Below are 23,383 nucleotides of genomic sequence, written 5' to 3'. Positions count from 1 at the left end.
AGGGGTCAGTCAATACCTTGAAGAAAAAAAATTATAAAAATTTACAGGAAGACAACAAATATTTTCTTCGAAATATTGAATTGGTTCACACTAGGGTTTACTGTAAAACCATTTATTTTGAGTACAAGAGCATAACTTTTTTTGGTGACAATCAATATGTGTTCCTGTTTGGCTGTGATATTCTTTTCACTTGATTACCAAGAACAGATAGTTTACAAGAAAAGGGACTCGACAAAATGATATTGAAAACCAGCAATTGCATGTTTACTTTGTTAACTTATAAAAAAAAGACATGTACACTATTGGTTATTACTCAAAATAATTGTTAGCATAAAAACTCACTTGTTAACGATCAATGGAGAGCTGTTGATAGTATTTTTTTAACACATTGTGAGAAAAGGCTCTCTTTGAAGGAATGCAGTTTTCCACTAAAATTTTTGAATTTGATTTTGAGATCTCAGAATTTAATTTGGAGATCTCAAAATCAAGCAACTGAAAGCAGACAACTCTGTGTGACAATGGTGATTTTTCTTCATTATCTCACAACTTTGATAACTAATTGAGGTCAAATTTTTACAGGTTTGTTATTTTGTGCATATGTTGAGATACACCAAGTAAAAAGACTGGTTTTGACAATGACCAAAGGTGCCCTGTGTCTTTAATAAACTTAAAAGATTTCCAATTCAGTGCAAATGTATTTGATTGACCAGTTATCTGACCATACTTTTTAAAAAGACACAATTTTAGGAACCAATTCGATACCTCACCATGCAAAGCCTCAAATCCCACATTCCATTACACTTTTACACTTCATGTTGAGGCCTATATCAAAGTTAAGAAGGGGCTGGTCATTATTTAAAGTAGTAATAAATTGGCACCACTGGAGTAAGTTTTTCATAAAATGAGATTTCATAAACTGTAACTTTACCATATGGTCAAGTGACTGGATTTAATCGCCTCTAAGCCAGTGCATGTGAGAACAAATTTTGTGACAAGATTATTTTTGGCAACACAGTTCTGCTTCATGCATGACTTGTACACAAGCGTGTCACTGTCCAAAAAGTCCATAATTTGCAGGTTTAAGAGAGCACAAAACATAGAACATAAATATTGTTGTATGTTTTTTTTTTTAACTGCCCCACTTCAAAACAGTGCTCAATTTACAGCACATGATCATGTGGTCATGAACATGTACATGCTAAACACAATTAGATTGTATATTGTCTCTACATGACATGTCTACACTGTGACAGAGTTGCAACACAATGTATTGTACTCTTTGTACTAGAAGCAACATTGAAGATTAACCCTTTTTGACAAACAGACAACAGCCACTACCAAAACCATTAGTTCAGTTATGGCCTAAGCCATGAGGTAATGAAGAAAATGATGCCAGTATAACTGAGAAACATCCTCTTTTGCAGCCTACATTTGCATGGTCCATTTTGCAGAAGATACCATATAAAGTGCTGGGCTACATTTGTCCATTACAATGTTCCAGATCTTAATGGCGGTGAAACCAGAATAACTCCATCTCCTCGAACAAACAGCATGGGAATGTTCCTTTTTGTAGTCTGTTGCAAATAACAGTTATAAGATAAGTTAGAGAAAAACACATACTCATATAAATGTACATCAGTCATGTTCTATGCAAAAACAGTTTTCCCACTATAAAAGTACAACGAAACGTTAGTGCTGCAATTTTTCAGTGGTTAACCAAACCAGATCTGATCATTGTAATGTGTTGCAAATACATTGTAGGCAGCACAAACTCAAATCTCACGTGCTCCACATTGGTTTTTAAATTGCTTTTCTTCTGATAAGCAGCAAGCAGACGAACCTTGACAAATACACACCTATTTTTTTCAAGCTTCTACAGTTTTGAAGTGTGTAAAAAAGAAGCAGGAGAAAACAACAATGAAAGATGTCTAGCACTGACAAATACCTTTTGTCATTATACAGAATGGGTACATGTACAATAGTTTACACATTTTAATACATTGCTTCATGTTATTTTCTACCTTGTATATTTCTTCATACGTCTCTTCATCTATTTCCATAGTTGTCACCGTCTCTTCTACATCACCAAGAATCATATTAAGATGTTGATCATATGCCTGAACAATAAAGATAAAAAACTTAGTAACATTTGAAAATGCAGTATACTTTCATAGACAAATTTACTTTAGGTCATTTGCATTATGCAGCTTGTGGCGCTGTTTGTTCTGTCTTTACTAGAATGCAATAGAAAGGTTTGCGATAACACCATGTAATGACTATCACTAATGAGTTGGGGTGGTTCTGAAAAGAACCGTTGGTTTCAACTCGACGTTTCGATCAGTATGCTCAAACGATCAGCGCTAATAGGCAGAAACATCTGCGGGCGCAATTCCTGGCAAGCGAGGTATAAAGACCCATGAAAGACTTAGGTATTATGTGTCTGTGGTTACGTCACAGAAAAAAAAACCAGATTGCATTGCGTTCAAGCGTCCTTCTCAACCAACAACATACAGCATAGATAACTTGAGCTAAGAATAACGACATTTCAATGATTTTGGCAAACGAAAATGCAATAGGAATTACCTCTTTGTAATATTCTTATCAACAAACACATCATTTTCATAACCATAAATATCCCACCCAAAATTGTCTTAAAGTAAAAAAAAAAAAATTAAAAGCCGTTTTATATTCCCTGTAAGTTTTTTTATATTCCCTGTAAGCCGTTTTATATTCCCTGTTTTCAGTTTGTGTCTAATTGTGTCTACCGTTCAAATGCATACCACCCGATAGAAAAATTTGCAAACAATCTCAATTTGTTTACAACGGCCGGAAACCACCTACATTCTTTTTATGATAAAAAAATCAATGTTTCATAATTTTCCCGATCAGCAAAATCTAACAAATGTCATAACTCATCACAGGAAGACCCGATTTGTTTGCTTCAAAATTCAGTAGAAAGCTCAAAGTTGACAGTTTCTAATGTAGCACTGTGCGCATATAACGTGGCTGACATTGTCTACTGCGCACGCATTGAACTTGTGAGTTGCTGCTTTACCACTCCAATAATTATGTATGAATGGAAAATGATGTGATACCAGCGACAGCAGCGAAAGGCGGTAACACACATGAGGTACATAGAGCTGCCGCCGTCGGAATGTATACAGCCTTTTACAGGCGCTGCGGTTCACATCCATAGAGTTTCCACTGGAGGTGGGTGCAACGCTAATTGGAATAATTTGAGCTTTGGAGCTGTAACTCCTTCTGTTCCATGCTCTATGGCATTACACACACTGTACTGTCACAGCTGAGAAGCTGCATATTGATCCATACTATAACCACAGAGCACAGTCTAAGATTAGAGGGGGGAGAAGGGGGGTCCCCTAACTGTCTAAAGACCAGGTGTCAGGCGTGTTGGATTTGGCGTTTTAGTAAATCTATTGTTTTGTCACTTCATCGCCACCGTCTTCTTTGAGCATGTTTGTGTAAGTCCCTGACTGCAGCACATTGAGGCTAACTAGTGTTGTGGCATACAAAGAAGAAACTTTCAAACATGTAGGTACTGTATAATTACACATCTGATTCAAGAAAAAGGGTCTCCTCCAAAAAAAGTGGTAAAGGTTTAATAGGTTTTGTTCAGAGTCCTGTAATTTACAGGCAACCCTTACTAGCATCCCTGACCGCTCCCCACTCAACATCCAGAGTGTTCTTATAATCAGGGACTGTGGTTGTGGTTTGAACTTTATGCATTTCATTGACTACACTGTAAGTAAACTTACATTTAATCTTCCTTTTAACTCTCTGTCATTCCTCATCTTAACATAAATACGCTCATCCAGAGAAAGGCGAACTAAATCCAAAGGCTCTTCCACTGCATTAGTTGGTACCTGTTGATTACACAAATGAGTTACTTAAAAAATCAAACCTGATGAATGATGGACAAGGAAACAGTTCTCATTTAATTGTTTGGAAATAATGAAGCACAGCTTAACACCCAAACACATCCATGTAGTGTTATCTAAAATACTAGAAATTGGGAGTATTTTGATAGCCTTCAGCTTTGTACAATACTCTAAATTTAGCCAATGATTCCCAAACCAGAAAGCACAGAGCTCCATGTTCATGATAAACCATGGATGGCTGTACATAGGCTATTATTAATTTACTCATCCAGCAATGGCAAGGTCAGGGACTGATTTTATCCAGCAAGTTTTCGTAGCAAACCATTTAACTTTGAATGACCTTATTTTGTGAACACAGTTTTGCTATATTGAAAAGCAAACCTGATTTTTGAGTAGCAACTGAGACATTTTGTGTAGCATTTTGTTCAAAACTTGCTATACAATGAAAATTGTTCCCTGAAGGTGCTTTTTCTCATAAAAACACATTGACAGGGAGGTATCTGCATAGTGGTCTGAGCAATGCATTTAGCAAGCCCCGAGTTGCATGTAACTGACCCAACTGATTGGTTGAGAAATCAGGAAAAGTAAAACAAGTTTAAAAGTTGGCTTTGTGAAATGCGTTAATGGAAGGCACAATATTTTTTATCTCAAGGGAACGGCTTTTTATGAAACAGATATTTTTTGAAAAACCAAATCATAAACGCACAAGTTAGCTTTTTGTGCTTACCATACAGTTGAAAAATGTCACTTTATTCGTTTGCACCCCCACGTTCCAAATTCGTAACGTAAAAAATAATACTAGTGTTCCAAAGTGACTCCTTGACTGTTTCAAGAAACGACACTAACTACCGTGTTCCGGAGTTACTCATTGACAGTTTCAAGAAATCACACTAAATACCGTGTTCCGGAGAGACTCATTGGCTGTTTCAAGAAACAACACTAAATACCGTGTTCCAAAGTGACTCATTGACTGTTTCAAGAAACAACACTAACTACCGTGTTCCAAAGTGAGTCATTGACTGTTTCAAGAAATAACTCTAACTACCGTGTTCCGGAGTGACTCATTGACTGTTTCAAGAAATAACATTAACTACCGTGTTCCGGAGTGACTCACTGACTGTTTCAAGAAACAACACTAACTACCGTGTTCCGGAGTGACTCATTGACAGTTTCAAGAAATCACACTAAATACAGTGTTCCGGAGTGACTCACTGGCTGTTTCAAGAAATAACACTAACTACTGTATTCCGGAGTGACTCATTTGCTGTTTCAAAAAACAACACTAACTACCGTGTTCCAAAGTGAGTCATTGACTGTTTCAAGAAATAACTCTAACTACCGTGTTCCGGAGTGACTCACTGACTGTTTCAAGAAATAACACTAACTACCGTGTTCCAGAGTGACTCACTGACTGTTTCAAGAAATCACACTAAATACCGTGTTCCGGAGTGACTCATTGGCTGTTTCAAGAAACAACACTAACTACCGTATTCCGGAGTGACTCACTGACTGTGTCAAGAAATAACACTAACTACTGTATTCCGGAGTGACTCATTTGCTGTTTCAAGAAACAACACTAACTACCGTGTTTCAAAGTGACTCATTGACTGTTGCAAGAAATCACACTAACTATCGTGTTCCGGAGTGACTCACTGACTGTTTCAAGAAATAACACTAACTACTAAGCTTGGGCGATATCACGATATTATCAAATATCGCGATATTAATTTGGACACAATTTTGAAATCGGATGGATTTGGTTTTAATCGAAATCGCGATATATCGATATATATCGATTAAATATCGCGATGTAATTGCTAGCTGAGACATCTTGCACCCCATAGGTTTGGAGTAAAACCAGAAGAATAGGTCATTAGAACACCTCTCTTATGCTAGGACTGTCTCTTTTACAACTTTCACTTGGAGTTTTAAGACTGATGATGTCAAATTTCATTAATCACGATTATATCGAATATCGCGATATATTGTCAGTGATATATCGTGAATAAAATAAATTGATATCGCCCAAGCTTACTAACTACGGTATTCCGGAGTGACTCATTTGCTGTTTCAAGAAATAACACTAACTACCATGTTCCAAAGTGACTCATTGGCTGTTTCAAGAAATCACACTAACTACCGTGTTCCGGAGTGACTCACTGACTGTTTCAAGAAACAACACTAACTAACGTATTCCGGAGTGACTCATTGACAGTTTCAAGCAATCACACTAAATACCGTGTTCCTGAGTGACTCACTGACTGTTTCAAGAAATAACACTAACTACCGTATTCTGGAGTGACTCATTTGCTGTTTCAAGAAATAACACTCACTACCGTGTTCCAAAGTGAATCATTGACTGTAAGAAATCACATTAATTACCGTGTTCCGGAGTGACTCACTGACTGTTTCAAGAAACAACACTAACTACCGTGTTCCGGAGTGACTCATTGACAGTTTCAAGAAGTCACACTAAATACCGTGTTCCGGAGTGACTCACTGACTGTTTCAAGAAATAACTCTAACTACCGTGTTCCAAAGTGAGTCATTGACTGTTTCAAGAAATAACACTAACTACCATATTCCAAAGTGACTCATTGACTGTTTCAAGAAATCACACTAACAACCGTGTTCCGGAGTGACTCACTGACTGTTTCAAGAAACAACACTAACTACCGTGTTCCGGAGTGACTCATTGACAGTTTCAAGAAATAACACTAACTACTGTATTCCGGAGTGACCCATTTGCTGTTTCAAGAAACAACACTAACTACCATGTTCCAAAGTGACTCATTGACTGTTTCAAGAAATCACACTAACTACCGTGTTCCGGAGTGACTCACTGACTGTTTCAAGAAATAACACTAACTACTGTATTCCGAAGTGACTCATTGACAGTTTCAAGAAATCACACTAAATACCGTGTTCCTGAGTGACTCACTGACTGTTTCAAGAAATAACACTAACTACCGTGTTCCAAAGTGACTCACTGACTGTTTCAAGAAATAACACTAACTACCGTATTCCGGAGTGACTCATTTGCTGTTTCAAGAAATCACACTAACTACAGTGTTCCAAAGTGACTCATTGGCTGTTTCAAGAAATCACACTAACTACCGTGTTCCGGATTGACTCATTGACAGTTTCAAGAAATTAACTTTGAAGATTTCAACACATGATGTAGTCGATTAAGAAGTCAAAAAACGTGCAATGCGGCAGAAAAACAACAGTCAGTACCCAGCAGAAAATTGTCGTCGGAAGGAGGGGGTTACGTTAATATCGCAACTAGAAGTTGACATGGATGATGGATAGATCATGGAGGAAGGAAGAGAAGGAGCTCAACGAAAGTTGAACTCGTGGCACCGTGGTCGTTTAACGACACCTCGTAATCACCCACATACCTTACACAAACAATGGGCGACCTGGAGTGTGAGAATTTGCGCATGCGCACTCGGTTCTTTGCCAAACTATGGCCAAACATCATCCAACCTCGAAAGTTCAAAACAAAACTACTATCTGCTAGATTGAGTTTCATTCTGCTTTAGTCACTAGATTGATCACGCGAGGTGGTTACCATTTGGGATTCTATGGTGCGCAAATGTGGGGAAAATATTAAAATATTTTAAGTGAAAATTACAACAATTTTTTATTTACTGCATAACTGCATAATTCCCGTAAGCGTAATAAATATTAAGTCTACATTTAAGAGAAAATAGCATAGATTGGTTTCTTATCTCCTGAAACCAAACATTACTGGTCTGAAATGGGGGAAAACGGATTGTTATGAAGTGTGAGTGCATCGGGGGGGGGGGGGGGGGTGTTTTACTTTCACGCCTTATGGATGATATCTCTGGATTCTAATATAGTAGCCATAATGTAATTAAATTTGTTAAGTACTAATTGAATAATATTTTTGATAAACTTTGCCCGCCATACTAGCTTCTGAATATTCAATAAAATACCAACCAATGAAAGGTGTGAAAACATATGACGTTGCTCCAATGTCGTGCATGCAAAAGCACTGGTAATGGCCGACTGTCTCTCGCAACGTAAAACCAAAACTTTAAAATTTCAACACACCATGAAGTGAAAGTGTTACTGTTAAAAAATTGGATAGATGATTTGAAAAAAAAAATAATAATTAGTTTTTGATTGTGAACAATTTTCCTGTTTTCCTACTGAAAACACATGACACCAGGATAAGCGAGTTACCTGCTCCTGCTCGTCCGCCATTCCGTCGAAATTATAACTGTCTGGGACCACAGAGAGCTGTTGTAAGACCACAATTGATAAAATAGTTGAAACTGCGAGTGGTTTGGACACAGCCTACGTCTCCAATCAATCAACCCAAGCTTGGCTTTGATAAAAACAAAATATGACTCGCTCGAGAGAGCTGGTCGGTCGTGTTCTGTTGTTTGTGTGCGTGCTGCATGCATGCAATTCAATGTGCGGCGGCGGCCGCGGCATATACACTACTCTGTGACGAAGTGGTCGATTGAGGGCGCCGTGCGGCGCGGTTTTGCTAGCAAAGCAGTTGTTGTGGGCACTTTGGGGTGAAAATTCACTTATTAGCTAGAATGCCCTTTTAGCATTGTAGCACATAAACTAAACATCATGTCAAGATAACTACCCTAAAGTACCCACCTAGAGGTACCTGCAGTAGCAACAACTTTGTCAAAGTTGCTTTGCAAGATTTTCAGAATGTTGGTAAAAAAACTATACTAATTCAGTTGCCAATCAAAGACATTAGTTAGCAAAGCCATCACTGCATGTTACATGATGAATGAATGGAGAAATGCCTTGCTTATAACAACAATAGCTCCAATGATTTATGTCTGGTAAAAGCACACCAGGGTCATTAGTGAGCCATTTCGGACATAACTATTTTCCGTCCAATTTTTAAGGTATTTTCTTGATACTAGTTTCTATCAACTAGTAAAATTAAAAGGAAACCAGAAAGTTTAACATTTTTCCCATGGTTGTTTTAGCCCAGCACTAAGTGCAATTGTTTTCATAATCTCAGATGCGCCGGTTTAAGTGTGACAAAGTGCTAAAAACAACGATGCATATTTCCGTCCAAACTAATACATTTCTCTTTATAACATGTATGTACCCCTAGTAAAGAAATCATTCAAGTTAATAGATGTAACAAGTGGTATTGACTTGTCAATTGATAAAAATCTTCACCTGAAACAGTTACCCCTAAACTCCACGAAGGAGGTGGATTAAGAACTTTCCGTCCACATGAGGTATGTCCGAAATAGAAGTTATGTCCGAAACGTGTCCAATGGAAGAATAAACATTTTGGGGCAAGTTATAACATTGAAACTATGACACTATTATTTTATGTATTGAAGAATGGTAATTAAAAACATATAAAACCATTAATAAGTTTTCACTCCAAAATACACTGACAAACCCATTTCGAATTCACTTGTGCTTTTTTATGACTTAGTTTGTATGTGGGTGGGGCGAATATTTAATGTACTTCATCAATTCAACTAACTAAAAACATAAATTGGCATTTGTGAAACAAATAATACTTCAATTGAGCGAAAACTACAAAATGATCATCACATTTGAAGTCTCTCTCCCAAAAGGCCCAAGCTTTTAATGTGGGAAGTTAAGAATGATGATGTAAAGAACCTTTATTCTTGAGTCTCAAATAATGTGTAGCTTATTTATTTGCACCAATTATCCCAAAGTAATGCTGAAATTTAAAGCGTTTTGTTAAAAATTAACTTTCCTTGTGTGGACATATTGCTGTTTCGGACATAACTAAAGACAGTGGACATAGAAAATGGTGGGTCGTGGCTCTAGTGAACATGTAGGTAATTAAAAAGATAAATTGTTAAAACTTCCACAGGAGTGTGTCTGGGTGGGTTTGACTTACATTTCTGTAAGTGTACGCGTAGAACCTTGTATGTGATGATGTACACAGTATACTTAGACTACATGACAGTATACTACAACAAGCACTGCTTCTGCACGCACACGGTATACCACACTTATTAATTGTAATTAAAATTAAGGCCACATTGTTATTGTTTCCTCTTAAACCAAAGTTTCTTTCATTTTTTCAAACTCAGGTTGTCAAAAAAAGGTTACTTTGTTTGGCCAACTGGAGAGGACAAGGAGTGGAAGTCATCATGGGCATCATGGTGATCTCAATGCCAAACGCTATAATAATGACTCAAGGAACGCACGCAAGTGGAGTGATGATGATGTGTCACAAATTTAACAAAAGCTGGCGTTATTGTAAAGCATGGGTATTTACCTGTCATTCAGATCAACCAAAATGAAAGACAACTGTGTCCAAGTTAAATTTGTTTGTATTTTATATAATGTTATTGCCAGTTACTTGGTGTTAAAATGTCTTTTGAGTTTAAATTGGTTGTTTCGGTTACACACTTATATTCCGACACCCCTATATTCCGACACCCCTATGTTCCGACAACTGAACCTATATTCCGACACCCCTATGTTCCGACACCCCTATATTCCGACACCCCTATGTTCCGTCACCCCTTTGTTCCGACAAGTTGTTCCCGCACATTATTACTCAGTTGATCAATAACAAAAACACAACTTGTATTACGCAAGGTTTCCCAGTAGTTTTTGACCGGGATTAGGTTTGAACATTCATAAAATGAATTTGTACTATTTGAAAAAGGTATGGAATCACGCATGCATTTCATTTTTTTTTTTTTTTTTTTTTTTTGGTTATACACATGAGTATGGCTCCCCGAGGTAGCTGGCAATAAAATACTCGGTACTTTGCTATTGTTAGGTGCGTGTCCGTGTCGATAACATTTCATGAGCCTTCAATTAACAAAAATTCCAACCCTCTCGTGCGTTTATTTTTGTGGGGTGTCGTGGCCGAGCGGATAAGAGAACCGAATTCAAGCTCTGATGCTTCTGTTCAGCAGAGTGTGGGGTTCGAATCCCGGTCGTGACACTTGTGTCTCTGAGCAAGACACTTAACTATAATTGCTTCTCTCCACCCAGGGGTAAATGGGTACCTGTGAGGGCAGAGATGGTTCTTGTGGTTGATTTAGCCGAGTAGCGCATATTAATGTTGCACAGGCTGCATACTCCCTACCAGGGAGCTGAGATGCTTTAAGGAGTGGATTAAGGCCCAGTGACCAGGGGTAATAATGTGAAGCGCTTTGGGACGCCCTCCGGGTGTGAAAAGCGCTATATAACAACGGGTTATTATTATTATTATTATTGCGCCGATGTGTGATTTATTTCCTTGCCCCCCCCCCACAATTTTTTTAATAATAATAATAATCATAATAATGTGTTAACAATTATAACAATAAATAATCCAGTCCTACCACCCCCTCAATTACTCAGTCCTTTTCTAAAGAAACCGAATATTTGTAATAGCAGAATCTTGTTATACAAATTAAACTCCTTTGTGGGACTACATAAAGATAGGTTACCGGTACGTTCATGAACTAAATTGCAAGCATGTGTAGTTTCTTCAAGTAACGCCGTTTTTCTTTAAAATAAAATGGCAAAGACAAAATATTGGTACAGGTCGGAACATAGGGGTTTCGGAACATAGGGGTGTTTGGGTCGTTGGAGGGTGTCGGAACATGGTTCAGTTCTCTTCAAACACGTCACGTACTTTTTACTTTGAAGATGGTTTTGACATGGTTTCACTGAAAAGGCCTTTAACTTGCTACATTCCGTAACCTGTATATGGGTAAGGCAGTCTTCTAGTAGTAGATTCGTATTGAACAAACTGCGATGCTACAATAAGAGTTATTCAAATAACTTCCCTGAGTACTCACAAAAATGGACATTGGACATAGTTATGTCCGAAATATGATTAAGTTCAAAGTTATGTCTATAATATAATGATATGACTGAAAGAAAGAGATCACACATCATGCTTAACAATTATTTATGTACCAAGCCATCAGTTAAATACAAAAAAGGTGTCCCGTAGTGTCTTGTCCATGTAAAACTATGTAATTTCTACAAAGAGTTATGTCCGAAATGTCCACATTGTCCAAAGTTATGTCCGAAATTGTGCAACCAAAGAAATATGTATCTTTTACACCAAATACACTCTAAACTTCAATGATTGTATGCAATGATCAGTAGGTTAGTATGTGTAGACACAAGCATTGATATGAGACTAGGACAATTTGTTGTTCAATTACCCTTTAAAATAATTATGTGCGCTTGTCATGAAAAAACACTCTGAAATTCACGCAGAGAGCCTTAATTTTTTTTCTAAAACAGCCATGGCTGTTTGGTACGTATTTCGGCAAAAATGTTGTAGAGCATATTTGTCACAAGGTGTTAAAAACATAATTATGCAGTTAACATAAAAGAGGTTTTTAACAATGGTCTTATTGTTTTGTATATTTACTGCTCACTGTGTACAAGTTGTTGAGCTTAAAGTATTGTTTGTTAAATATTCGAAATAGTTGTAGCCCCCGACATTATCAAATTAATAAATTAGAACAATTGGACTATTTGACTGAGTTGGAATGATTATTCTGAATCTATTTTGAATTTTTGACCCAAGTTGAACGTTATGGCGGCTTAGTGATTTTTTCACCCATATACATTAAACCGACAAACTTGTAGAAAATTGAGATCGATCGCCCATCCGGGTCACGAGAAAATAGTGAAAACCGATTAAAAATTTTGCATTGCATTGATGCCACAACAAAAATGAATAAAACGCTCACTGAGCTATAAACTCCAAACGCGAAGTTATATTATTTATTTCTCATCAAATTATGACATTTCAGACAGAAATATTTCAAGGGATGTTTTCAACTATCATCATCATAGACCATGTAAGTTTTTTGTAATCTGTGATCTTCACGATTTTTGTTTCTTACCAATTCTGTAACGTTCCTATAACGAAAAAAAATAGCTTGATTAGTAAAATCAGATTACCGGCCAAGACTCCGCTCAATTGTTGCTATGCCAAGTAAACAACCAGTCACAGGGAATGTATATGTCATGAAATTGTGGCCATTAACATGTGTAAAATAAGCAAGCCATTTTGGTGCTTTTAGCAAAGAATTCACCCCATGCTGGGGACGAGTCACACTCAGGCCGTGTCCGAAATGACGACTTTGGCTACAGCTACGGCTAGGGCGCGCGCCTGCTATTCTTAAACACTGACAGACGCGCTGATCTAGCCGTAGCTGTAGCCAAAATCGCCAATTCGGACATGGCCTTAGAGTGGAATGGGGGGGGGGGGGGGGGGCTGTTATCGCAAGGTAAAATTTGGACTGTTCCATTTCACGAGGCGGGAAAATAACACGGTAAGGGGAAAAAGAAAAAGGGACTAATGATGACATTGGACAGGGAAAAAATAAACTGGACAGAGAAGAAAAATACACGAAACGGAGAACCACCTGACTTGCGGGACCCACGGGGAACGGGAAAAAGGTGCAAAGAACAATTCAAGGGCGGGATGACGGGAAGGAGGAACGGGTTAGATTTGGGACAGTGGTACGTCTGTGGGACGGGGGACGGGGGAACGGCAAAAATAAAATGACGGAGAAAATTAACAGTGCTGGGGTAGGAATTGAAAAAAAATATTATACACATGTTGACTGGCAACGAGGTAACTATTATACGTCTATTTCTCCACGTGGGAGACCAGAAGAGCGACCAATTTCTCGAGGCCGAAGGCCCCTCTTCTGCGGTCACTCACAGGCCCGAGGGGGAATATAGAAGTACACTAGTTACCGAATTATGCCAGTCAATTATGTGTTTTATAACACGGCTCGGGCTTAAAATGTCAAATAAGAACAGCAAAAGGAATGTTGTTGTTTGTTCACGGTTCAAGTCAAGAGAGGGCGCTGCTACCGCGGGCACTATAGACCTTTTCGCAAATACTGGGGCGCGCGCGTAAAGCTTGGAATTAGGTGCATTGTGGTCTAGCTGATTACAAATTTGATTCATATATATCCCACAATGCGCCTCATTCAACAGTCTGCGCTTGCGCATTGGTATTTGCGATAAGGTCTATAGACCTTATCGCAAATACCAATGCGCAAGCGCAGACTGTTGAATGAGGTGCATTGTGGGATATATATGAATCAAATTTGTAATCAGCTAGACCACAATGCACCTAATTCCAAGCTTTCCGCGCGCGCCCCAGTATTTGCGAAAAGGTCTATTTGCAAAGACCAGTGCCCGCTCTGGTACTATTCCCGCAAAAAACGCGCGCGCGATCACTTTATTAGTTCATTCCACGTGACCGTGTTTCAGCCAACCAGAATACAGAAAAGCAAGAGGTGTGGTATAATATGATTATGGGTGATGGAACATGAACATATTAAACTGGAATGGGGGAAATCAAGCCCATGAAACGGGAAAGAACCACACACGGGAACCGCAGGAAACTGGAAAAATATGAGTTTTGGGGCCGATTTCAGAAAGCAACAAAACTCATCGCAAGACAAATTTTCAGTTTCACCATAGTGATTTGTATTGTGACATCACATTTTAATAGGCAACTACGATTGATTTGCAATTACGATCAATCTTAGACAGTGGCGTAACTAGACATTTTCATTTGGTGGGGCAAGTGGGGGCAAAGATTAAATTTGGGGGGGCCAAAGAAGTGCAAGATTATTATTAAATGTGTTAACTGATATATAGTTGATACACACCAATGCAGTTCTAAAACAGTCTACATAGTCAGCAGGTAACAAAACATTGCGAAAACAACAACATCTTAGAGAACTTGTCATTTTGTGTAAGATAAAACTTTTTGACTGTATAAAGGATTAAATTACCAACTGTGGTCACCAAGTACCAACTTAGAGTTGTACACGGCATTCTCAAATAGGCTTTGTGGGTGTGTAAATACCCAAAACATAATAATATTAGGCCAAGTAAAAATAGAAAAATAGAAATGTTTAGCGTCCCCGCCGCTTCCTTTTTACAGGACACCTCTTTTTTTCTTAATTTTTTTTTATGCAAATTTTTTTGTTTTTGTTTTGAAAAAGGGTTATTTTAAATGATCTCAGCAAAAAAAAAAAAAAATCTGAATGTCTTGTCTGAATGCCTTGACCAAACTGTTTCATTAATGTTTTGTGTATTTCAGCAGCAGAAAAAACAGTTGATATTTGACATTCATGGCGGCCATCTTGAAATAAAAAATAAAAAGCCCCTCCTCCTTCCTTTTTTTGAGAAACTCAGACACTAAACATGTTTCTTTTTTTTACTCGGCCTTATTGTAACAAGTGTAAGCCATCAAAAAAAAATACAGGATCGAAATTGTGGGTGGTTAGTTATGAAACGGATATTTAAAATAGGCCTACCTCTCAATTGCACCGCTTGCTTCAAAGGAGAAGAAATGGTCTAAGCAACCTTTGTTGCTGGCCATTGTTTGCTGTTGTAAATTTCTCTGTAGTGCATCTGACCATGGAGGTAGAAATTTCTACCTCATGATCTGACTTTGTGTCTACGGAGCTATTAGTATTGGTCTGCGTTCAGACCACCACGTATTTAACAGAACTTTGTCACATCCTGCACTCTCTGTAACCGCAAAACCACAACAAACATTTACCGCCAATACGATCGCGCGCGCGTTTCACGCATTTTTCATGTTATAGTCTACATAGGGCCTACTGATATGAATAAAAGTTTTCCTTTTTACGACAGCATTTTATGCAGCCTTAAACGATTTATATATAAGCCCTATGTATAAGAATATACTTATCTCTGATTTCATTTGGGGGGGGGGGGGGGGCAAGAGGGGGGGCAAGGGTTCTGAGCGGGGGGGGCGCCGGCCCCCCCCCTGCCCCCCCTCTGGTTACGCCACTGATCTTAGATCTTTGTGAAATCGGCCCATATGGGCAAACAGTGGCAAGCAAAGAACAATGCCAGTTAATGCATGGGATCGCGGGGACGGGAGGCGCGGAGGCGTGGGTTAGATATGGGACGGGATAGGGAAGGGGCACACGGTGGGACAGGGAGTTGGGGGAAAATGAACGGGGCTGGTGAGGGTGGAAAAAGAAAAGAGACTTGAAAATGACAGGACAGGAAAATAATGAACTGAACGGGAACAAAATAAACGAAACGGGATATAAACTGGACTGGGAAAGAACCACTGCCGGGACCCGCTGGAAACTGGAAAATATGGATGGGATCGACATTGCCGAAACGGAAAAAAGACGGAAAGGTGTGTAAGATTTGTCTTAACTTAGGGTGGGTAGTTTGCCACAGTGATTTGTATTGTGACCCTGCCCAGCCGCTTTAACCCTCCCCAGTACACAGCGCTACACCTGAAGCATTTTTACGCAGAGCTTTCTATGGATTATGTTGGGGGGGGGGGGGGGCTCGAACAAATTTATTGTGTGGGGTCCAAGGGGCGAAGCCTCGGTGGCAGTGGCGTAACCAGAGGGGGGGGGGGGGGCCAGGGGGGGGGGCCGGCGCCCCCCGCTCAGAACCCTTGCCCCCCTCTTGCCCCCCCATATGAAATCAGAGATAAGTATATTCTTATAGGCCTTATATATAAATCGTTTAAGGCTGCAGCTGCCGTAAAACGGAAAACTTTTATTCATTATCAGTAGGCCCTATGTGGACTATAACATGAAAAATGCGTGGAAACGCGCGCGCGATCGTATTGGCGGTAAATGTTTGTTGTGGTTTTGCGGTTACAGAGAGTGCAGGATGTGACAAAGTTCTGTTAAATACGTGGTGGTCTGAACGCAGACCAATAGCTCCGTAAACACAAAGTCAGATCATGCCATGGTCAGATGCACTACAGAGAAATTTACTACAGCACAAAAATGGCCAGCGAAAAAGGTTGCTTAGACCATTTCTTCTCCTTTGAAGCAAGCGGTGCAATTGAGAGGTAGGCCTATTATTTTTAAATGTCCGTTTCGTAACTAAAATGTGATTATTAAACACCCACAATTTCGATCCTGTATTTTTGGCTTACACTTGTTACAATAAGGCCGAGTAAAAAAAGAAACAAGTTTAGTGTCTGGGTTTCTCAAAAATAAGGAAGGAGGAGGGGAGGGGCTTTTTATTTTTTATTTCATGATGGTCGCCATGAATGTCAAACATCAACTGTTTTTTTTCTGCTGCTGAAATACACAAAACATTAATGAAACAGTTTGGTCAAGGCATTCAGACAAGACATTCAGATTTTTTTTTTTTTTGCTGAGATCATTTAAAATAACCCTTTTTCACAAAAAAAAGAAAGAAAAAAAAATGTGCATAAAAAAACTTAAGAAAAAAAAAAGAGGTGTCCTGTAAAAAGGAAGCGGGCGGGGACGCTAAACATTTCTATTTTTCTATTTTTACTTGGCCTAAAATTATTATGTTTTGGGTATTTACACACCCACAAAGCGTAGTTGAGAATACCATGTACAACTCTAAATTGGTACTTGTTGACCACAGTTGGTAATTTAATCCTTTTGTACAGTCAAAAAGTTTTATCTTATACAAAATGACATGTTCTTTAAGATTTTGTTGTTTTCGCAATCTTTTGTTACATGCTGACTGTAGACTGTTTTAGAACTGCATTGGTGTGTATCAACTATATATCAGTTAACATATTTAATAATAATCTTGCACTTCTTAATCAACCCTCAAGGCAAACTGTGTTAATTTATGGCATATAAATCGTAGGGGTATTGAAGGGTAATAAGCTCGAATTTGCTTAATGCCAAGCTCAAAAATGTCCCATAATGACTCAAATTCCCAAATCTAAGATGGCCGCCATAGTGCATGCAAGCTTTATGCGTGATCGGCGGGTATTGTAAACGGACAGCACCCACGCACTGCTGCACTGCCTTGTAACACCCTTTTCACAGAATGGTTTAGTCCGACTCGGCTGCGGCTCGGCATGCCCCGGCAGTTCATCGATCTACATGTAAAACAGTGAGTACCGAGCAGAAAATGTCATTTTTTGACAATGTTTTTTTTTAATATCACTCAACAAAAAGGAAATGCAAGCATTGTGAATGTACATTGAGTGTGTGGGAAAAGTTTTGGTAGTGTAGTACAAAAGAAACTTTTAGCTTCATTTGGGGTTAGAATTATGACGCCATGCATAAATATTAAGAGACGAGTATAACACCCTCACCCACATTACATTTCAAAATATTTTGTGTGAAGGATTTTCATCATCTAGCGGGGTGCCGCGCGAAGCAAGGCATCCCGCTGGCAAAGGATTATGGGCGATATTTGGCACCTCGCAGTCGTCATGCAGTAGGCAACGCACACACGTAACATCACGGCGTGTGGAACTACGTTCGTCTGACTGAGCTCTGTCGTCGTGTACTACATGTATACGACTTGCCGTTTGTAAACATTGCGTTTGTTTGTAAACATCCGGATGATGCAGCAGAAGACAGTTTATGCATGTTTATCTATGTTTATGGAATGGAAGTGCATCGAGAGGTACACTTCGACTCGAAGTTCGAGGCTTTGCATTAGTCATGTTAGATGATTAGACTACGACAATAATGCCGTCAGACCACAGGTGTGTGCTTTGCAACAACGGAAGAAACAGGGACAGGTACGTCGTAGGTCCATGTTATTTTGAACAAAAATAATTTAATAAAATTAAAATATCAGTAAATACAAAGTCACTATTAAAATTACATAATGAATCCCAAACATATCCTCTGCTTACCAGTTATCACGCTATTATGCCTTTTTCTTTGAATTGGGAAAAAAATAATGATGCAATATTAGCACTTTCCGAAAGCAAGGAACTCTACTGCCTTTACATTCAATGTATTTCACACGGGTAAAAGGGAATTTTGTTTTGTAGTGTGCAATAGAGGCAATCTTCCCTTAAAGTTATACAGCTAGCTAGTGCAGAAGTTTGGAATGATAATCACAAGTACAGAAGTTGGACATAAGCAGTTACATGTACAGTAGCAGAGCCATGAAAGTGAGCGTAGAATGCTATAACAAAAATTACCAGTTGTTGAGTTTTAAAGGCAGTGGACACCACTGGTAATTACTCAAAATAATTACATGTATTAGCATAAGACCTTTCTTGGTAACGAGTAATGGGGACAGGTTGATAGTATTAAACATTTTGAGAAACGGCTCCCTCTGAAGTAACATAGTTTCTGAGAAAGAAGTAGTTGTCCACTTATTTGATTTCGAGACCTCAGTTTAGAATTTGTGGTCTGGAAATCAAGCATCTAAAAGCACACAACTTCGTCTGACAAGGCTTTTTTTCTTCTTGAAATCATTATTATCTCGCAACTTCGATGACAGATTGAGCTCAAATTTTCACAGGTTTGTAATTTCATGCATATGTTGAGATACACTAACTGTGAAGGCTCTAGTCTTTGACAATTACCAATGGTGTCCAGTGTCTTTAAAGCACTGTGCTTAGCTTGAGTTTAGGGGAAAATAATAAACAAAAGATCTTCTGAATTTATGTGACTTTTCAATGATCTTTGAAAATGGTACAATATTACTTGTTGCAAGTACATGTATATCATACAAAAAAACTGTTATTTCAAATGTAAACTGGATTAGACAACAGTACCAGTCAGATATTTAAAAAGTTACATTTAAAATAATCTTATCATTCTTAAGGTATCTTTTAATCACCAGTGTTCAGGCAAATACAGGAGATGCACAATAAACTTAAAAGCTTGAAGTGTAAGAGATTTTATAATAATGCAAATTGCAATATCATTGCTTTTCAGATGGATCATAATGCCACATGTGCTAGACCTTCAATTCCATTCTCCCAAAATTGAAGAATTCACGAAATGGGAGAAAAAAATTGACATAAAGAATTTCAAGGTGACAAAGCACACAAAGATCTGTAGTAACCATTTCAAGTAAGTGCATCTCATTTCTGACTTAACAAATATGACAGGTCATCAAATAAGAAACATACATGTACATATACCTAAAAGATTTAAAAGCACAAAATTCTAAGGGAATACCATGAGTTCTTAAACGGGTGTTTAAAACAGGCAGGGTCGTTCGGATCGGGCCTTTGTCGCACTGCTACAACCCTGCAAAGGTTTAAACGGCTGTTTATAGAACGAATCACTGCTCTATTATTCCATTTATAAATGCAATTTCTGTTAAAAGGCTTAATAAAGTAGGAAAATCTGTCACACTTATACACCCAAACATGACTTGCCCTCCATCACCGAATACCAAAACTGTGTGGGGTATTTATGAATAAATATTCACTGTGTTTTCAGATTGGAAAATAATGTTAAACTCTGCCAAAAATATAGGAATAAAATATACATTATGTCCTCAGTCAACACAGTTTCATGAGAACAATCTATGTGATTAATTCAAATGTAAATAATGTTATGGAGGGGAGGACCTGTACTTCATAATACATTTGTCAAATTAATCTTCAACTGCAGTAAGAATAAAACATTGTAAAATCTAAAGCAAGTGTACTGTTCATGTACCAGATAACACAACCTTTTTGTTTTGTTCTGTGGATATTTTGTGTACAGTGCAAGTTCATACCCCACACGTTTTTATGATTCACAGGGGAAATGTTGCTAGATCAACTGGCTATCTCCTGATGATATTCTAGAGCAAAAGATCTTTATTGTATTGGCATTACTTAAAGGAACACGTTGCCTTGGATCGGTCGAGTTGGTCTTTGAAAAGCGTTCTGTAAACGTTTGTTGTAAAATGTATGGTTAGAAAGATATTGTAAAAGTAGAATACAACGATCTTCACAAATATGCCTCGAAATTGCATATACATATATCTTTTCTTGTTTTCTTTTTTTCATTCAGATTTGCAAAGCCACTTGAAAATTCTGCTGTCCCTTCGCAATATTTGAGGGGTTATCCTAGCTGGGCAGTGTCTAGGAAATGTGCGGCCAAGGAAGTAGCAGCTGTCGAAGATGGACTCATCTCCAACATCTTAGTTCACATCAGCAAGTACTTGGACCCTGTTACTATTGCTAATCTAGGCAAGCAGTTTGGAGTACAGGGTGAACAACTGAATCAGACGCTGCTGCAATTGCCTTGGCCCACAGCAAGATATTTAGTTTCCAAACTTGCACCCATTGTGCCTGGTGGTAAATGCCTTGAAGCTCTCTTCATTTATAGATATGGTGGTCTGCTTGATCTTCCAGCAAATGAGCAACTTCAAACGACTTCAACAATTATCAACAAACAGCCAACCATTTCTTCAAGAACAGAAGACACAGGTGATTGTACCCCCTATTCTATCGGTGACTTTCATAATTACACCAAGACAGGTGTACCGTTAGTACCAACTGTTCACTATGGATGCAAGGGTCATGACAAAGACTGTACACATAAAGTATACAAGAACTGTCAAAGGAATAAAAAGGGCAAAAAGATGTTATGTGGCAATGCAAATTGTAAAGAATTAACAGTACAGCTCAAAAAACACATACAAAAAATAGAAAACCTTCAAGAAAACTTGGCAGCGGAGGCTTTACGAAGCAAACAATTAACAAAAGAGAACAAGTCACTTGAAAAGAAATCACAAGAAATGAAGAGACTTGTAGACGGGCCTAAAGTATCCATTGAATGTATAAAGGACTCGGATGAACTTATCCATCTCCACACTGGCTTAGCGTCATATAAGGTATTTGAGTGGGTCTTTAAGGAAGTTGAACCAGCAGCAAAAACCATGGCCTACTGGCATGGCAGTGATTCAGCAACACCAAAGAAGTTTCTACAGGCAAATCAAAATAGACCTGGACCAGCAAGACTTCTGTCTCAACCAAATGAACTCCTCCTGACTTTGATGAAGTTGCGGCACAACATGACTGAGGATTATTTGGCATTTCTGTTTAACATTTCTCAACCTTCTGTGTTATCTATACTATCCACATGGATTCCATTTCTGGGTCATGAGCTTTGTGGTTTAATTTATTGGCCAGAGAAAGAAGAGGTCCCACTATGCTATCCAAGATGCTTTAAACCATGGAAAGGTATAAGAGCTATACTTGACTGTTTTGAAGTAGCAACTCAAAAACCATCTCATGTAGAGGCAAATACTCAAGTGTTCTCAGCCTATAAAAACCGCCCAACCACTAAATTTCTACTTGCATGTACTCCAGGGGGCTCAGTGTCCTTCCTGTCACCCCCAGCTGGTGGAAATATGTCTGATAAAGAGCTTGTTCTAAAAAGTGAATTTCTTGATAAGTTCTCTCCTGGTGACAAGTGTATGGTTGATGAAGGGTTTAAGATAAAGGGTGAATTGCTAGAGCATGGTGTAGAGCTCATTATTCCACCATTTTTAAATAAAGGGCAACCGTTTACTGAGGAGAAGAATGTTCTCAACAAGGAAGTCACACATGCTGGAATTCATGTAGAGCGTGTGATTGGTAGAGTTCGTGAGTATAGATTTCTAGCAGGTCCAGTGCCTGTAAATCAGCTCGATTTAATTGGACCTGCAGCAACTGTGTGCTGTGCTCTTACCAATCTCAAACCCTCTGTTATTAAAGGTTAAATATAGGATAGATAAAATTACAATTACAAGGGGTCAATCTGTCGTCTGAATAGGGAGTGAATAGTGAAGACCGTGCATATATTTCAGCATGTCAACACATTTTCTCTTGCTGTCAAATGTATGTTAACCTATTCATTTGGCAGGTACTTGTAGTTTCAACTTGTTTTTCTCTATAACTTAGAGAGTGCTTCTACAAGCAGATCTTTAATGTATTTAAATTTCATTTTCTTCTCAACTTAACATGTTGTCAGCTCAGTCAACACCTTGTATGACCAGAAAATTGATGCTTTTTGTCTCATTTCATCAAATATTTTTTCACTCCTACAAATGCGCTGGATTAGCATGTTATCTTGTTTTGCTTTGGTCATTAACACAAAGTCATAGTAACTGCATTCTGTACAAAACAACTGACATTGAACCTGAATATAATAACTATTAGAGGTTTTCAAAGTAACTTGGCCCTCTTTACTTTCCAAGCATGTGTTCTTCAGTGAACCATATTCTTTAATGCTGACATTATTATTTCTGAATGGACACTTTATCTCAATGATGCCATCCCCGCAACACTTGCATGTGACGCATCCATCAGGGGTCGCAGCAATGAAAGGATGTGTACTGGATATCCAGAGGCCTGTCTCCTGGGTAGTGTAATGTTTGTGCTTCTTTTGCATTGTTAGCGAGTACTGCTTTCGTGCTGTTGGTTCTTGGTTTATCCCATATGATGTGGCTGGTGTTGTGAAATGCTTGTTGTATAACATGGCAGTAGCAATTTGTTACGCTCCTCTCAGCAGTAACGTTAAGTTCTGTATTGGTCAAAGTCAAAAGAATGGAACAGGATTGAATATGGTCTCCTTGCTCTCAAGATAACTCAGAAGCCGCATCCCTGGAGCGATGGATGGTACAACTGCCTCAACAATCTCAACTTCGTTGTAGGACTTCCTCAGGCCACTCTCAATCTTGCGGACCAGACTACTAGGAGAGAGTCGGTCCTTCTGACCCGGTTCGCCAACTTGGCCGATGATGCGGAATTC

At 38.6% G+C, this 23,383-nt stretch overlaps 2 protein-coding genes across 2 annotated transcripts in view; one reads left to right on the top strand and one right to left on the bottom strand.

The window, feature by feature from the left end:
• Positions 1-75: 75 nt before the first annotated feature.
• LOC139954245 (U6 snRNA-associated Sm-like protein LSm3) overlaps positions 76-23,383 on the bottom strand; it is a 514,674-nt gene continuing 491,366 nt past the window's right edge. Inside the window, exons 2-5 of the mRNA XM_071953964.1 lie at positions 8,112-8,282; positions 3,777-3,884; positions 2,022-2,117; positions 76-1,574 (exon numbers count right to left, since the gene is read on the bottom strand). Of these exons, the coding sequence (XP_071810065.1) occupies positions 1,488-1,574; positions 2,022-2,117; positions 3,777-3,884; positions 8,112-8,132 (312 nt within the window). The 5' untranslated portion in view covers positions 8,133-8,282 and the 3' untranslated portion in view covers positions 76-1,487. The remainder of the gene's footprint in view (positions 1,575-2,021; positions 2,118-3,776; positions 3,885-8,111; positions 8,283-23,383) is intronic.
• Positions 18,147-22,577, top strand: LOC139954237 (uncharacterized). Its single transcript, XM_071953955.1, has 3 exons — positions 18,147-18,426; positions 19,583-19,720; positions 20,657-22,577. Exons 1-3 carry the CDS (start codon positions 18,374-18,376, stop codon positions 22,350-22,352), a joined length of 1,887 nt encoding a protein of 628 aa, XP_071810056.1. The 5' UTR covers positions 18,147-18,373; the 3' UTR covers positions 22,353-22,577.

Source organism: Asterias amurensis, chromosome 2 (assembly GCF_032118995.1).
Source record: "Asterias amurensis chromosome 2, ASM3211899v1".
Classification (NCBI taxonomy): Eukaryota; Metazoa; Echinodermata; class Asteroidea; order Forcipulatida; family Asteriidae; genus Asterias; species Asterias amurensis.
Note: the sequence above shows the minus strand (reverse complement) of the source record. Positions and strands in the feature narration are given on the sequence as shown.